Source organism: Staurois parvus, unplaced genomic scaffold (assembly GCF_062004578.1).
Source record: "Staurois parvus isolate SC_StPar_1 unplaced genomic scaffold, SC_StPar_1.0 ptg000096l, whole genome shotgun sequence".
NCBI lineage: Eukaryota > Metazoa > Chordata > Amphibia > Anura > Ranidae > Staurois > Staurois parvus.
In genome coordinates this window covers 3,181,983-3,199,106 of record NW_028317892.1, presented here as the reverse complement: position 1 = coordinate 3,199,106, position 17,124 = coordinate 3,181,983, and the positions used below count along the sequence as shown (strand labels likewise).

The following is a 17,124-nucleotide window of genomic DNA, read 5'->3' as shown; positions in this document are numbered from 1 at the left end:
TTATGACAAAAGAAATTGTAAACTTTGATCATTGCCTGTAGGTTTCTACATGATCAGAACAGCCCGGAGTTCCTGTATTACAGGAAGAAGCTGGCAGAATATAAGCAGGATTGTCAGATTCGAGAGAAAGCTGCATCCTGTAACGGTAAGTGGAAAATGCTCCTCATAAGCACCAACAGTACTTGATTTGCTAGCATTTTTGTGTTACATCATCACATTCAATTGACTATGTGGCCTGATAAATGTGACAGTTGATGCAGAGGTAGCTATAAAGAAATCAGTATCAGAATTTTTACAGACAGGTTAGAAACATTTTGCATGATTGATTTCTGATATTTCTCTGTAGAAAAGGGAAAGTAAACTTTTCTGCACTGATGTTATATCTATTTAGGGAGATTGCAGTATTTTGGGTGAGAAAGTGCCATTCAACCCATCATTCTTAGTTAGAGCCACTGTCTGTTTCTCTGCCATTTTACAGTGCCAGAAGACGAAGAAATAAAGATGTTTGCTGAGAAATTGGCCAAATATGTAGCAGATGGAGGTCCAGAGGTGGAAGCCATTGCCCTGCAGAATAACAGGGAAAACCCTGCCTTTAGGTAATTAGTATTATGGTGTAAGTATAGTGTAAGTATAGAATATATGGGTTATCTCTTTCAAAATGTTTGCTGTTGCTGACTTGTTTTTGAAGTTGGAAGCTCCAACTTCTCCATTTTACCTTCACTCTAATATGAATAACAGATTGGTAACAAGTATGAGTATAATAGGTGTCCCAACACCTGATATGTTTAAGTTTATGTAGGCACATAGGCAGGCCACTGATCCTCAAAGTTTTTTTTTAGTTTGTGAAGCTTGCTTGTTTTTTTACTTAATAAAAAAAAATAAAATAAGCAATGGCAGCCTTGATATTAAAATCATGATTGATTTACTTTAAATGTCCATAGTTGTGAGGAAATATATTTGCAAGACCTATATAAGCACTGGACTCCCTTCAGCAAATCTCTTCATCACTGCTCAGGGCAATATTCCATTAATTCTTCAATGTGCTGACATTTTATTTATTTATTAATTAATTTAAATTAATTATATATACCTGTTTTCATCTTGCTAGGCTGATAAAGAAACTGCTGGTTGTCTGGCACAAGTATTTTGGGGATTAGGGTGGGAATCTGTTCAACCTAGGTTGAACCTCAAGCCCTGTAAACCAGTTAAAATATATGAAAAGACAAAAGTTCTTTCAAGTGGGGGAGGATTAGAACTCCTGTTGGGTTTTTACTGCTTTCTGGGCCTCTGTTAGTAAGATTTACCCTTACTTCCTGTTCTGCTGACAATGGTTTCATCGGACAGGAAGTGAAGTAAAATCTGTACCAAGGAAAAAATAAATCGGGTAGGGGTGCTATCCTTCCCCTATTTTTGTCTGTGCTACTGTTGGGGAGTTCCATTCACTTCCTGCCTGGTAAAGCAAAGTCGTGGATAGCCATAAAAACCTGACTTGGGTCCTAAGACTACCCCCACCCCTAAACTATTCAAATCCTAGAATAAAAAAAAAAATTTGGCCTGACCTACACTTTAACTCATCCCTAATCACTGTGCCAGATATAAGCTTCACAGGCTGCATGTCCGGTTGATTATCTAATACTATTTAGAAAGAGTTTTTTTATCTCTGTAATTACCAGGTTTTTGTATGATACAAATGGTAAAGGTTACCAGTATTATAAAATGAAGGTGGAAGAGTTCAGACGAGCCAAGAAATCGTCAGTGGACTTTACTGAAGAACCTGAACTAAAGCGAAGGTTTGAGCCAGAGTCTAAATCTACTGTAGCCCCTACCCCAGAATCCTCCTCATCCTCATCTTCACCACCACAGCAATCCACACAGCAGACTACTGCAAAAAGGAAAAGAAAAAGTCGGTGGGGTCCCGAAGAGGAAAAGGTTGATTTACCTCCTGCAACTGTGATAAATGAGCCCCCTGATACAACCCTTCTTTCTGGTGAGAATTGTGCTCAGTTTCTGAAGTTATTGCCAGTTCTACCATTAGGAAAGAAAGCATATAGTATATAGTGGCACCTTTGTAGGAAGGTTTGCACTTCTGTTGGCCTTAATCTAAAAACAATTATCCATAATAACAGGAACAAATACGAGCGTTACAAAGATTTGGAGACAAGAAGGTGAATGGTTTCAAGGCCTGACATGGCTAACATAAAGTAGCAGTAGTTAAATTACTCTTTTAGTGGTGCTTCACAGGAACACTGCACAGTACAGGAAAGTGCTAAGCTCACAGTCCAGGTCACTGCTGAGGACAGGGAAAGGGCCAGTATCTGAGACCCTATGAGAGCAGTATCAGTCAGAGCAACATCTGGCACTTATATCCCAATAACACACAGTCGCCAAGTACAGGGTCATTACTCAAAAATCTCCAGGACAGCTGCCACCTTCAAACTTTCTCTGGACACCTCCCACTGAGTGAGAAAAATCCTTCTCAAAACCAAATCCCTTTGGTGAAGTACTGGAGCCAGTCCCATGTCACTTCCAGATCTCCTGCCCCAAGACCTCCAAAGAACAGCAGCACAATTCAAGGCTTGCCTCAGAGAGGCAACAGCCCCCTCTAAGGCTGGGAAGTTCCCCAGCTACCATTTGCACACACCTCCCCAGCGATTGGCTAAGCCCTGATCAATATTCAGGCTCAGTATTTGAATTTGCCCTCCCAAAGCTCTAGAAACTTCTTCTAGAGGCAGGGGGAAGCAACCAAGCTCCCCAACCTGTGGAAGCCTGAACAGACCAGAACAAACAAACACTGCTTTCTTGACTACAGAAGGAGGCAAAAATCTAAATTTACCTAGAAACCTAACTAAGAGGGTGTTACACCTGCTTCAACAAATCCCTGACAGTCCTGGCTGAGGACTTCCCAATCTTTTTTGCCAAGAGGTTGGAGGGCCTCCTAAAAGCTTTCTTTGCTCTTTTAACAGTGACCTTTTGCCAGACCCTTGTGTTCTGGGTTATGTGTATGGTCTGTAACCCCAGGATAATGCTCTTAGATCCCTTGATCCTCAAAAGGTGGGGCATCTGCTGGCAACCTTGTGCTACGGCGTGTACAGTTTGGCACACTCTCTGTGCCAACAATCTTGACTGGCTCTTGCATAAGTACAGATGCACAGGATGACTCTTCAGAAAGTATTTGATCACCTTTTATTAGAAAAGTCACTGCCAGGAAGAGCTTGCTGTTACTTGGCAAGAAGAAAGTGAAAGTTCCCATGGCAAATTCTGCCACACTGCAGATTTCAGGAAAACTACTTTCGTTCCTCTCCGACCTCTGCTTCCAATGCCAAGTTCTCCACTTAGCTTTTTCTCAAGGCCTGGATGTCAAAACCTGACACACAGTTAGATGGTGCCACCACTTCTTTGTCAGCCTTCTTGGCCACCTGAACTCGGTGTTTCGGATATTTGGATTGAAGACATTGTGTCTTGGCGGGACCGGAATTTTAGTCCTTACCTCCTGCTTGCTTCATGACTTTTAATTTTCCTCTGCTGAGACCTTGACCTTAAGTAGCTTGCAATCTAAGGTCCCTTAGACCTTATTAGGACCATTTTAGACAGGAGCAAATTAACCTACCTGTATGCTCTTGGAATGAGGGCAAACAGTACATAGAAGAAACCCACACAAGAAAAGGGGAACATGCAAATTCTATGCTGGTTGTGTTCCTGATTGTGATTTGAAAAGATCTTAAGAACCACGTGGGTCCTGTCCATCTGGGGTTAGGCCCCTCTTCCTTGACTGATATTCAGATTTGTGAAAAAGGACCTTCTGGCACTGTTCCCTGTTCTGGATTTATTTAAGTTAATAATCTTCACTGTACCGATAGGTCTCCTGTCATTGTTCCTTGAATGCTGCTGCTTCTTTAAATCTGGAGAGTCTGGAATTTAAGAAAGTGCTATGTCTCCTGATGTCAGGATTACACAGGATTCCTCTTAGAGCTCGCCCACAGGTGTTTGTTGATTACCAGTGAATTTTTCTATCTTTTTGTCCTCAGCCCGATTAAGGTTGTAACCTTTCTAAGTAGTTTATGGTTCAGTTGTAACCTTCATTTCCTGTCTGCTCTTGTTGTGGGTGTTTCTACAACCTCTGGCAAAAAGTATGGAATGACCACCCTTGGAAAATGTTCATTCAATTGTTTGTGTAGAAAAAAAAACTGATCACAGACATGCCTCAAAACTATTTTCATTTACCATTCCAACCTTCTGGCTTTAAGAAATACCTACAAAAATAAAAATGAAAGAAAACTGTAGTCAGTTGCAACTGTTTTTGCAGATCATTCAGAGAAAAAAAATAGGGAATCACTCAATTCTGAGGAAAATATTCTGAAATCATGAAAAAGACCACTACAGTACACCACTAGTACTTTGTTGCACCACCTCTGGCTTTTATAACAGCTTGAAGTCTCTGAGGCATGGGTTTAACTATTGACAAACCGTATTCTTCAGTCCGGCTCCAACTTTCTCTTATTACAGTTGCCAGATCAGATATGCAGGTTGGAGCCTTGTCATGGACCATTTTCTTTAATTGTCACCATAGATTTTCAATTGGATTGAAGTCCGGACTATTTGCAGGTCATGCCATTGACATTATGGGGTTTATTTACTAAAGCTGGAGAGTCCAAAATCAGACTCCCTTCTGCATAGAAACCAATCAGCTTCCAGGTTTTATTGCCAAAGCTTCATTGAACAAGCTGAGGTTAGAAGCTGATTGGTTTCTATGCAGAAGGGAGTCTGATTTTGGACTCTCCAGCTTTAGTAAATAAACCCCTATATGCCTTTCTTGAAGAAAGGTTTTTATGGCGTTTCGGCAAGATGCATTATTATCCTGAAAAGTGATGTCCCCATCACCAAACATCCTTTCAATTGATGGAATAAGATAAGTGTTCTAAATCTCAATATAAACTTGTGCATTTATTGAAGATTTAATGACTGTCATCTCCCCCGTACCTTTACGTGACATGCAACCCCATATCATCAATGATTGTGGAAATTTGCATGTTTTCTTCAGGCAGTCGTCTTTATACATTTCATTGGAACGACACCAAACAAAAGTTCCAGCATCATCACCCTGCCCTATGCAGATTCGTGATTCATCACTGAATATCACTTTCATCCAGTCATCCACAGTCCATGATTGCTTTTCTTTAGACCACTGTAACCTTTTTTTTGTTTTTTTTCTTGTTTACTTGGTAATGATGGTTTTCGTTTGGTTTTTCGGTATGTAAATCCCATTTCCTTTTCACCAGTCACTGACATTGACTCCAGTTTCTGCCCATTTATTCCTCATTTGTTTTGTTGTGCATTTTCTATTTTCAAGGCATATTACTTTGGGTTTTCTATCATGACGCTTTGATGTCTTCCTTGGTCTACCAGTACGCTTATTTTTTTTACAACCTTCTGTTTTGATTTGTACTTGGTCCAGATTTTAAACACAGCTGACTGGGAACAGCCAACATTTTTTGCAACATTCCTTATTGATTTACCTTTTATAATCCTCTCCTTTGTTTCTACTGAAATCTCTCATGTTGGAGCCATTATTCGTGTCAATCAATTTGGTGCAACAGCTCACCAAGGTGTGCAATGTTAAATGAAAATAGTATTGAGGCATGCCAGTGATCATTTTTTTTTCTACACAATTAAACAATTGAATGAACATTTTTCAAGCCATATTTTATGCCACGGGTTGTATGTACCTTTTCCCTTCCGTCACACTGACTTTATGAGAACGTTAATTGGCTTCTGGATTTAGAAGCCATTTTCACATCCTTAACAGTTGATGGTCTCTAATCTTCTTCAGGCTTTGTCCTGGTGAGCCTTGGTGAAGTTACTGTGTCTGTCTTTTTTGACAATCTCTCAAGCTGTAGAGTTATCCTTCCTTGACCCTTGTGGGGCCAGGATAGTAGAAGCTTAGCTATTGCCTTCCTACACAGACCAACTAGTATGCCCATATGAGGACTTTTGCCAGGTTTCTTGTCTGGTACCTGTTTCTATTAGAGACAGTTTCTCTCTCCATGTTTGTTGGTTTTTTTCCTTCCCTTAATTGAAATTTTTTCAGGTTGTTCAACTTCTCATTTGGTCTTGGTTTGGTGCTCCCTTTTATAATGAGTCATTCTCTCTGGTTGGTAACCAGTTTTTTTTTTTTTGTCTTGAGCATCAAATTTAATCTCTGTGTCTCCCCCTGGTCGTGTTGGCAGGTTTATCAGATCAGGTGTAGAGGGTTTGGCTTCATCCAGTGTCTGATTTGGTAGTTGCTAATCTATCAGGCAGCTCTTGGCTGCAGGCAGTCTCCAGTTCTGTTTTTGATGAACGTGCTAGCAGTTTTGCTGTTTTCCCACCGCTTAGTTGCGTTGCTCTTGGGCATCCTGACAGTTTGACTTCCTGTGCCCCTCAATGGAGGAGACAGAAAATAGTTTTTTTTAAGTTTTTGTCACCATAAAATAATTTTCTTGGAATTCATTGATGGATGCAGGTCCTAATCCTCTGGTTTATGATTATGCCCTGATACTGCTTGCTTCAAACCGAGGCACTGTGAGGGCTCTGATAACCCCCAAAACAATAAAAAAATGTCCAACACAAAAAAGGTTTTGGCTTGATATACACATTTTAAGGTAATATCTGGACATGTCATTCAGGTAGAAACTTGGATATGAATGCTAATTACAGAAGGCATAATTGATCCAAGTATAGCTTTACTAAAAAAATTATATTTTTGCCTTTTGCATGTTTTGTAGCATATATGGAAACCACAGGCTGCACAAACAAAAACAAATAATATAAACAATATATATTCTCAATATAAATAAATAATATAAAACAAATAATCACCAATTTGTTTATTATCCTTGTTTACAGAACAGGATTTGAAAGGTCTGGGATATGATAAAGGAAAACCAGTTGGGCTGGTGGGAGTGACAGAGCTGTCAGATGCCCAGAAAAAGCAGCTGAAAGAGCAGCAAGAGGTAAGGAGAAAAGGGAATGAATGAGAATATTTTTTTTTCTTTTGTTAGTATTTTTCTGACTTTACTACAATATATGATGATTTGAATAAGCACTAATCAGATCACCCCTCTTATTTCTAGAATTTCCTGAAAAAAATATGAAAAAGAGGATTCTTTGCTATGGTTCTTTCCTGTTTTAGAAATTGATGTTTTGTATGACCAATAGTTTTCCAGGCGTACTTTTATTAACAGAGTGATCAATTTTAGAACCCCAAGAAGGGTGGTGTTTATAAGAAATGTTTTTGCTGAAATACTAGCAGGGCAAAAGGTTTTGAGATGAGATTTAGAAATGTTGTGGAATGCTGTCACATGAGGTCAAATTTAATTTCTAGAAATTAAAAAAAAAATAAAAAAAAAAAAAATAGTTTTTCAGTGGGTGGTAATGCAGTTAAACCTGGAGTATTTGCATTGCTTGCACAGTAGGAGCTTGTATGCAAAGAATGGCTTCCTCTCTCATTTGGGGTATGTCTTCCCACTTGTTTCTTTGCCTCCACATGTTGATCAACCCAGCAGATCATTTTGTTTGAAATTGCAAGGTATCTATAGAGAGAACATGGCTAGCCACACCAAACAATGCTTCTACTCTCACACTGAGCAGGACGAAGTTTAAAGTGGTTCTAAACTATAAAGGTTTTTTTTACCCTAATGCATTCTATGTTTTAGTAGCCTCAGTACCACTCTTTTTAGTAAAAGTGATCTGAGCGACTATACAGCCGCTGGATCACTTTTTCAGGTGGTGGAAGGGCCCCCCACCTTTAACCACCACCTTTACCGGGCACTCCCGTCCAATCAGGGAACCCGGTAACAGTGTGATTAGTTTGGTCACATTCCCTGAGAAGAGTGGAAGGAACAGCAAAGAGCTGTAAGCATAGCATCCTTTTTATTTTAATTAAAAAGACTTACAATTACTGTAATAGCTGGTGAGTGAATGGTCCTTCACAGATTTCCTATTTTAGGTCTCTGCTGGAGTTTAGCTTATATCAGAAACCTTGCCAGCATAACAAATGCATTTCTGTTACCTCCAAAACGTGAATTTGGCTCAGCCTTGCTCAGAAATCCTTTGCTCCTTCTTCTGGTCATCGTGGAGCCAGGGAGGTACCTCCTCCTAAATGCTCCCTTATTAGTTATCAGGGCTACTCAGACTGATGGTAGGGAGTTTTCACTTCTTCCCAAGAAGGTTGCCCCCTACTTGGGACAACCTCTTGGGGTATGTGAAGCTTTTTCAGGTTTGCCTTTTTCAACAGATTTTCTCCTTTTCCAGCTTCCTAATACTTTGTGTCTAAACCATTTTCTACCTCATTTTAAATGTTGTGCCAGTTCTCCGTCTTAAGTAATTTCAGGGTCTCTGAATAAACCTATCACTGATGTTCCAGGAAGAACAGATCAGATTGCTACATCCTGGACCTAAAACATCTGAAATCACTCCTGAATCTGGGAATTCCAAACCTGGAGTGTATTTGGTCTTTCTAAGTACTGCAAAAGCTAAAGTGATTTGTGTAGCGGTTTGCAGCCATACATTCTGCTTCACAATTGGCAAGCTGTTACGGTCACAGTAGGATGGCCATCATCAACCGTAGTGTATCAGTCTTAAGGGTGTTTGTATACAGTGTGTGTGCTGTTTTTTTTTTTTTTTTATTTTATTCTTTAAGCATGGTCTGCTTTAGGGAATTGTATAATACACACTTTTGGTTTTTAGCAACATCCATGTGTACTTCTAGTTTAAAATTACATAAACATTCTCTTGGGCTCAAGATGTGTTTTATATTAATATTATATTTGGAGGCTTTTCAGGTTTTCTGCAGCCTCTTTGGTTTGTTAACCTTGGCAGACTTGAATTCTATATATGAAATGTTAGTTTTTATGATTGGGTTAATCAGTCTCCCGTGGTCTATTCAGATGCAACAAATGTATGACATGATAATGAAACACAAGAAAGCCATGCAGGATGTGCAGTATATGTGGGAGAAAGCTGTGAAACAGCACCAACATGATTATGATAGTGATGAAGAAGTGGACAATGAGTTTGGGACCTGGGAGCATCAGTTGAGACGCATGGAAATGGATAAAACAAGAGGTTAGTGACAATAAGTCTGTCAGGTATTTTGATGCACTTTTTTTTTAATAGATTGTTTATTGAGCAAGGATATCTGTTCATTCCTTTGTCTTGTTCTGTTAAGCAGAGGCAAGAAAACATACAGTGCCAGGTAGAACTTGTGCAACGGATACTGGTCCTCTGTATAAGGACAGTTCTCCTTTCACTTATCATTTTGGCATCAGAGAGCACAGAAAGCATTAAATCCATATTTTAGTCCATTAACACGTGACAGGGGACTTATTTTTCATTAATAACAACTTATTCATGGAATTGCTTTATGTCTAATTTTTCTCTCAGTTTTTGAAATTGCTTTGCATAATAAAGCAGTCACTGTCATAGATCTCTTTACAAAAAGTATAGGAACATTTTGCCCTCCTACTTTTGAAGGAATGCAAGCCAAACAATGTTTTGGCAGTTCCTAACAGAGCATATAGGGACCTAAGGTTTCTGAAATAAAAGACTATAGGTTGCCCATGATGGTCAGCTAGTTCCCAATGATGAAATTTTGTGGAAAGACCAGTTAAAATGTTACTAAACCCACAACAGTAAAATCAGTCTGTGTATGCAGTAATGCATGCTTGTTATACTTACTGTGGAACCTAAGCGGTTAATTCTCTGCATTGTGTAAAAACGTGGTTTGATCCTGTCTTCTCCAATCCTCCCCTTCTTCCAATGTCCCTCTCTTAGCTCCTGATAAGACCTATATTGTGTGGAGTCATTCTGCCAGTGCTCAGTTTGTTGTGTATTGCTAGAGATTTTTTTTTTTTCCTTGGGATAGTGCATGTGATCAGTACAGGGCCAATCAGCACTGTCCAGACAGAGGTCAGGGGTTCTGCATCCTCCTAGAGCAAAATGAAAACTTCCCCGACAAGCTTTAATGTGTTCGGCTGGACACTGATAAAAATCTTCTCTAACTGCTGATGAGAAAAGGTATTTAGCAGTGTACGTTTACTAAAATAATTGCACTTCCATGTTCTGTGTACTGTGGGAGACAAGATATAGTGAATGAATGCAGGGTCCTGGGTTTAGTAACTCTTTAAGCTACATATAAATATATTGGTAATGTAGCACTTCTGACCTGCCCGTTTAATTTCTTACACTTTTTATAGTTGCACTATTGAAACAACTCTTCATAATAAAACAATACATCATTATCAGTACAGAATTGTGCTCTCTTTTGGGTACCATATACTGTATGATTACATGTTTTTTTTCCGCCCCTATCAGAATGGGCAGAACAGCTGACTGAAATGGGACGAGGAAAACATTTCATTGGAGATTTCTTGCCACCAGATGAGCTGGAGAAATTCATGGAAACCTTCAAAGCACTAAAAGTAATGTGTTCTCAGTTGTGCACCATTCTCTAGAAAATGTAATTTTGACCTGTATGTAAAGAGCAGTAAGATAGAGCTGTTATCAGTAACAGACTAGATTTTTTTGTTTGTGTGTGGGCATGTGGTAGGGTAAGTTTTTTTTTTTTTTTTTTTTTTTTTTTTTAAATTTCTAGTTTATGACTACAATACAGACTTGTAAAACCAATGCTTGCTGTACAAATAAACTGAATTAGGATAATAAAGACAGCAGTGTGAGGGGTGTACCCCTTTAATATACAATCCAAACCTTTAAAGAAAAACACTGTGCTTACCAAAGTCCCCCACAGTGTTTTTATATTGTTTTAATGGTAACTGTAAATGTTTTCTTCCTAGTAGGGTATATATGGAGCTTTTACGCTACTGTTACTCCTTCCTTTTGGAGAGATCATATCTGCAGGGCAGATCTATGAACTATATGCAAATGTAGGATGTATGGTGCCAAACATGTTTCATGGGGCAAGACAGCTCCTGCATTTAGTGCATCACATTAATAAAAAGCAACTCATCTTAAAAGAAAGGCAACAAGTATTATACCTGTTGTAATTTCTGTTTCAATTTGCCAGTGCAGGTTGCAGTTTGATGTTGATGTGTTATGACATTCTCCAAAAACGTTTAGTCTTAAAAAATCATCCTCCTAAAGCTTAATTTTTGTCTTGTGCTTATAAAATACGCTATTTTTCTCTATTTACTTTAAATAAAAAATGATTGAGGTCATGGATCAGAAATGGTCCAATATATAAATATAAAAAAAACAATTATTAAAACAATACATGAATATCTGGGACATTTAATGACTATGGAGATGCATTGTGTCCCCCCCCCCTTTTTTTTTTTTTTTTCTGCAGGAGGGACGTGAGCCAGACTATTCAGAATATAAGGAATTCAAACTGACTGTGGAGAACATAGGTTACCAAATGCTTATGAAGATGGGATGGAAGGAAGGAGAAGGCTTGGGTAATGATGGCCAAGGAATCAAGAATCCTGTGAACAAGTATTTAATTTTTATTTCACTATTTTGTGTTCATAATGTAAAACAATACAGTAGCACAGCAGGTTAGCATCATGTAGTCAATAAGGTATCTGGAATCATACAAATTATAAGTAAGCAAGTTAATGGATTAGAGGTTTGCAGGTTCCAATGCACATCAAGCCAAACAGGCACTCTAACTACTCAAGGCAAATCATCAGGTTTGATTTAATTCTTACTCCCCTGGAGCATATATGTACCTCTCCTTTTCTCCACCACCACTCTGTTCAGCACCAAGAGCTTAAGGAAATACCCTGAACTTCATATATGGAGATGCATGTCACTCACTCCATGTTCCACAGCTGTGCCAATTGGAGCTGTCAAACAGGGAATCCATGACTCTGTGTACGCTGTTACTCCAGGAATTTGGAACTTACACAGGGCTTTCCTGTAGTTGAATGGAAAAGTGGGGGACTGAACTGAAGGTATATGTTACAGTAGAAGAACCCGCTGCTTTGCTCCGCATAGGAAAATCACAGATTCACTTTAAGATGTGAATTTTTAATAAGAGGGCTATAAAAAAAAATAATGAAGGGGCAATGTTGTCAGTAAGGATTTGTCTGAGAGAAAAGATGCCTCCTGGGCAGGTCACCATAATTCTCCAATATGCATCTATGTAAGGGACATTATCCAATGTGCCAAAGTTTGAGAAACTTAGCAGGTATTTTAGAAAAAATGTAAACCTACTAACAGTGAAGCGCTCCTTAATATAAATTACCAGATGTAGACTCAAATGTGCATATAAGCAACAACACTCATAAATTACACAATCATCATGACTCTTATGCAGAAAACCATTAAAAACGTGAAAACAATCCCATATATCATCCAATTAGGTTGTGCATAAAAGAATAAACATTAGAACAGTCCCATATGTTATCCAATTAGATTATAAGTGTCATTAGGCAAGTGGGACTTGTGTGACGACATCACACAGGTGCCATCTTGCTGAGCTGAGTGATCTACACTGTGGGGGTGATTTACTAAAACTAATGCACCTGTTCACAATAACCAATCAGCTTCTAACTTCAGCTTGTTCAATTAAGCTTTGACAATAAAACCTAGAAGTGGATTGTTATGTACAACTGCACCAGTTTTAGTAAATCGCCCCCTTTGTATTTGCTTGCTGTGAATAGACTTGTATGTGTCTGTGCGCATTGTGAATGTTACTTCTTTTTATTCTTTTATTAAAAAAGCCACTGGCAAAACTACACGTATTGTATTATATATTGCATGTATCTCTTTGAGCTTTTTGATGCAAGAGCGGTGGAATATGGAGATGTGGCCTAGTTGCTGCTGACCTGTTGCCTATGTGAAAAGAAATCGATTACTTAATCTCCTTGTAATTCTTCCTATAAACTGGATCTGAAACTCTTTGCAGCACAGTGGCTAAATGGTTAGCACTTCTGCCTGGCAGTACTAGGGTCGTTGGTTTGAATCTCAACCACAGCACCACCTGCCTGGAGTTTTCATGTTCTCCCTGTGCCTGCATGGGTTTCCAGTTTCCTCCCGCACTCCAAAGACATGCTGGTAGGTAAATTGGCTCCTGTCTAAATTGGCCCTAGTATGTGTATGTATGAATGTGAGTTAGGGACCTTAGATTGTACACCCCTTGAGGGTTAGGGACTGATGTGAATGTACAATATATATGGAAAGCGCTGCGTAAATTGATGGCGCTATATAAGTACCTGAAATAAAGCGTTTTTGACCAGCTGATTGTATTGATTATTTTAAGGGTTCCATCTCATCAGGTGACGGACACCTGATTGGGCACCCTGGTAATACTTTTTAGTGGTAGTCCATGGTGGAAGATTTCTGATACTGCAGAAGATTTACCTTTTTTGTGGCACATGAACTTTGGTGGTGGTCTTTTATTTTTGGAGATTTTTTTTTTTTTTCTATTTACAAACTAATTGGATGATATATAGGATTGTTTTAATTTTTTTTTTCTGGAGAACTACAATTTAATTGGATGACATATGGGACTGTTCTTACATTTTTTTTACTTACAACCTAATTTGATGTTATATGGGATTGTTTTCATGTTTCTTTTTTCTGCACACAAGTTATGATAATTGTGTAATTTATGAGCGTTGTTGTTAATATGCACATTTGACTCTATATTTGGTCGCTTATAATCAGGAGTGCTTCCTTATATGTAGGTTTACATTTATTTATATTTGTGTGGTGGTTGCACTGTGGAGTGATAGCTGCTCTTTCATGGTTTTTATTATTTATTTTTCATGTTTTTATGGTAGTGTATTTTTATAATTAATAGCACGGGGTTTTTGTACTACATTTTAGAAAAATTACTTGTTAAATTTGCATCAATCATGAAGACGTGGGCTGCAAGAGGACCAATTTACAAAAACTGGAGAAAAAAAAGCATTCTCAAAAGTACTGCTCCCATAATAACCAGTAAGGTATCATCTGCTACATTCCATGAAAATTAAGCAAAGGATTAGATTTGGAATTCTAGGCAAGCGTCTTCTGGTTTTTTTTTCCACCTTAAAGTGGACCTTGCTGTCCTGTCTTCTGCTGGCCAACCCACCACACAGGATGTAATAAAAAAATAAATAAGCCCATTAGCCAAAAATTTGTAATGGCTGCTTACCTTTTACCCTTGCTTTGGCTCTTTCCTGTAGGTGCTAGTGATGTTGTTTAGTATCCTGGGAAAGCTGAGCATCTGGCTGCTGCCCAGTGGTTTTGGATCTTCCACTTTCCGAAAGACTGACATCATTGGGGCTTATGGGAACAGGCTGGAAGCTGGAGTTTCATTTATTTTAGTGCATAGGGTGGGGAGTGACTAGCATATAGGTACTTGTTTTTTTTTTTTTTTGCAAGAGGACTATCATGACTTTGAAAGTATTCCTTTCGTAGCCAGTAAAAAAAATGCAATTTTGTGTAGATCTTTGACCTTTGCACACTGCATTTTCAGAGGCAACAGTGTGAATAGTTGTATTTGTTATGCAGCCTTTGCCTTGAAACAAAATACCAATGAATAGGTTCCTTTTAAACATTCCCAACTGTATAAACATTTAAAGGGAAAAACTGACTAGTTTGTTATATACCTTTTTTTTTTTTTTTTTTTTTTTTTTTTTTTTTTTTTTTTTTTAGTATGTAAACCCAAAGTATCCTGTTTTCTTTGTATTGCTTCCTTTGCTTGGAATACCTGGTGATCCTGCCAACCTTCTTTCCTATTGGAAACTGACCATACTAGGCAGGATAACACTCTGTGGTCAGTTCTTTAACCCGCTGGGAACTCAGTGTGCTCTCTTCCAATGATCAGACTTGTCCTAACACCACCCATCCTCTCTCCAGCACAGCCATTCACTGGGAAGTTCTGCTGTTTCTCCTTCCCTAACGCTTATGGAGCTGAGGACAGGGAATGTGATCACATATAAAAAAAAGCGTTTGTTTTGTTTTGATTTTTTTTCTATACACAAATGTTTTTTTTTTCTGTTTTAAACTGAATGGGTTATTTACAAGGTACGGGTTTACGTATACTTTAATTTTGTTTTTAATTTAATAGACTTTGAGTGAAACTTTAGCATAGTTAGAAATTATTAGCAATGTAAACAACATTATGAAGAAAAATGAATCTCTGTTGCAAGTTTGTTGCATTTGTTTTAGAAAGGTGTATTTTTTTAATAGCGCTTATCCACCAGGGGGCATCACTGCCAAACATTAGTGATACTTGCAATAGACTCTCAATACACATTTTGACAACTGAGGCAAGGAAAAGCAAATGTTGCTTTTGGTTAATAAACTTTTTATTCTGCTTATACCTTTTCTTTTTCCAGCTTCACTGAATACCGGCCGCCTCATTTAGCAAAATATTCATAGTTACATATTCTGGCTGAAAAAAGACAAAAGTCCATCCAGTTCAACCAAAAAAAAAAAGTAATACTCCTACACCCACAGTTCATCCTGAGGAAGGCAAAAAAAAAAAAACAGCGAAGCATGATCCAATCCCCTTCTGCAGGGAAAAAAATTCCTTCCTGATCCTCTGAGAGGCAATTGGATATTTCCTGGATCAACTTTACCTATACAGTGCCTTTTGAAAAAGTTTTCATACTCCTTGAAAATTTCCACATTTTGTCATGTTACAACCAAAAACGTGAATGTATTTTATTGGAATTTTATGTGATAGACAACACAAAGTGGCACATAATTGTGAAGTGGAAGGAAAGTGATAAATGGTTTTCAAATTTTTTAACAAATATCTGAAAAGTGTGGCATGCATTTGTATTCTGCCCCCCTTAGTTAATACTTTGTAGAACCACCTTTCGCTGCAATTACATCTGCAAGTTTTTTTGGGGATGTCTCTACCAGCTTTGCACATCTAGACAGTGAAATTTTTGCCCATTCTTCTTTGCAAATCAGCTCAAGCTCTGTCAGATTGGATAGAGAGCGTCTGTTAACTGCAATTTTCAAGTCTTACCACAGATTCTCAATTGGATTTAGGTCTGGACTTTGACTGGGCCATTCTAACACATGAATATGCTTTGATCTAAACTATTCCATTGTAGCTCTGGCTGTATGTTTAGGGTTGTTGTCCTGCTGGAATGTGAACCTCTGCCCCAGTCTCAAGTCTTTTGCTGACTCATAACAGGTTTTCTTCTAAGATTGCCCTGTATTTGGCTCCATCCATCTTCCCATCAACCCTGACCAGCTTCCCTGTCCCTGCTGAAGAAAAGCATCCCCATAGCACGTTGCTGCCACCACCATGTTTCTTGGTGAGGATGGTGTGTTCAGGGTGACATGATGTGTTAGTTCTCTGCCACACACAGCGTTTTGCTTTTAGGCCAAAAAGTAAAATTTAGGTCTCATCTGACCAGGGCACCTTCTTCCACATGATTGCTGCCCCCCCCCCCCACATGCATTTTTCCAAACTGCAAAAATTTTGAAAACCAATTATTTTCTTTCCACTTCACAATTATGTGCCACTTTGTGTTTGTTAGTCTTTCACATAAAATCCAAATAAAATATATTTACGTTTTTGGTTGTAACATGACAAAATGTGGAAAATTTTGAAGGGTATGAATACTTTTTCAAGGCACTGTAAATGTTAGTATCCAGTTATATTCTGTGTATCTAACAAATAATCCAGGCCTTTTTTTAAAGCAATCCGCTAAGCTGGGCAGAACCAACTCTTGAGGGAGTCTATTCCACATTTTCACATTTTACTGTCAAGAAACCTTTCTGTTTTTGGTAATTCTTTTTTTTCCAGACGCAAAGTGTCCCCCTTGTCCTCTGTGAAGACCTCGGGGGAATAACTACATCGAGTTCACTATATGAACCACTGATGTATCTATACATATTGACCATAACCCCCCCCCAAATCTCCTCTTGTCAAGTGAGAATTCAGTTCCTCTAATCTTTCCTCATAGCTGAGCTCCTCCATGCCTCTTATCAGTTTGGTTGCCCTTCTCTGTACTTTCTCCAGTTCCTCAGTGTTCTTTTTGTGAATTGGTGCCCAAAACTGACCTGCATATTTCAGATGAGGTTTTACTAATTCTTTGTACAGGGGTAAAATGTCTCTCTCTCTGGAGTCTATACCTCTTTAATACAAGAGAGGATTTTGCTTGCTTTAGAAAA

General features: G+C 38.5%; 1 protein-coding gene across 1 annotated transcript in view; it reads left to right on the top strand.

Annotated features, from left to right (window-relative positions):
* SUGP1 (SURP and G-patch domain containing 1) overlaps positions 1–17,124 on the top strand; it is a 57,433-nt gene that overhangs the window by 28,259 nt on the left and 12,050 nt on the right. The window contains exons 6-12 of the mRNA XM_089670826.1: positions 42–145; positions 479–596; positions 1,674–1,987; positions 6,883–6,989; positions 8,925–9,102; positions 10,351–10,457; positions 11,342–11,487. Of these exons, the coding sequence (XP_089526952.1) occupies positions 42–145; positions 479–596; positions 1,674–1,987; positions 6,883–6,989; positions 8,925–9,102; positions 10,351–10,457; positions 11,342–11,487 (1,074 nt within the window). The remainder of the gene's footprint in view (positions 1–41; positions 146–478; positions 597–1,673; positions 1,988–6,882; positions 6,990–8,924; positions 9,103–10,350; positions 10,458–11,341; positions 11,488–17,124) is intronic.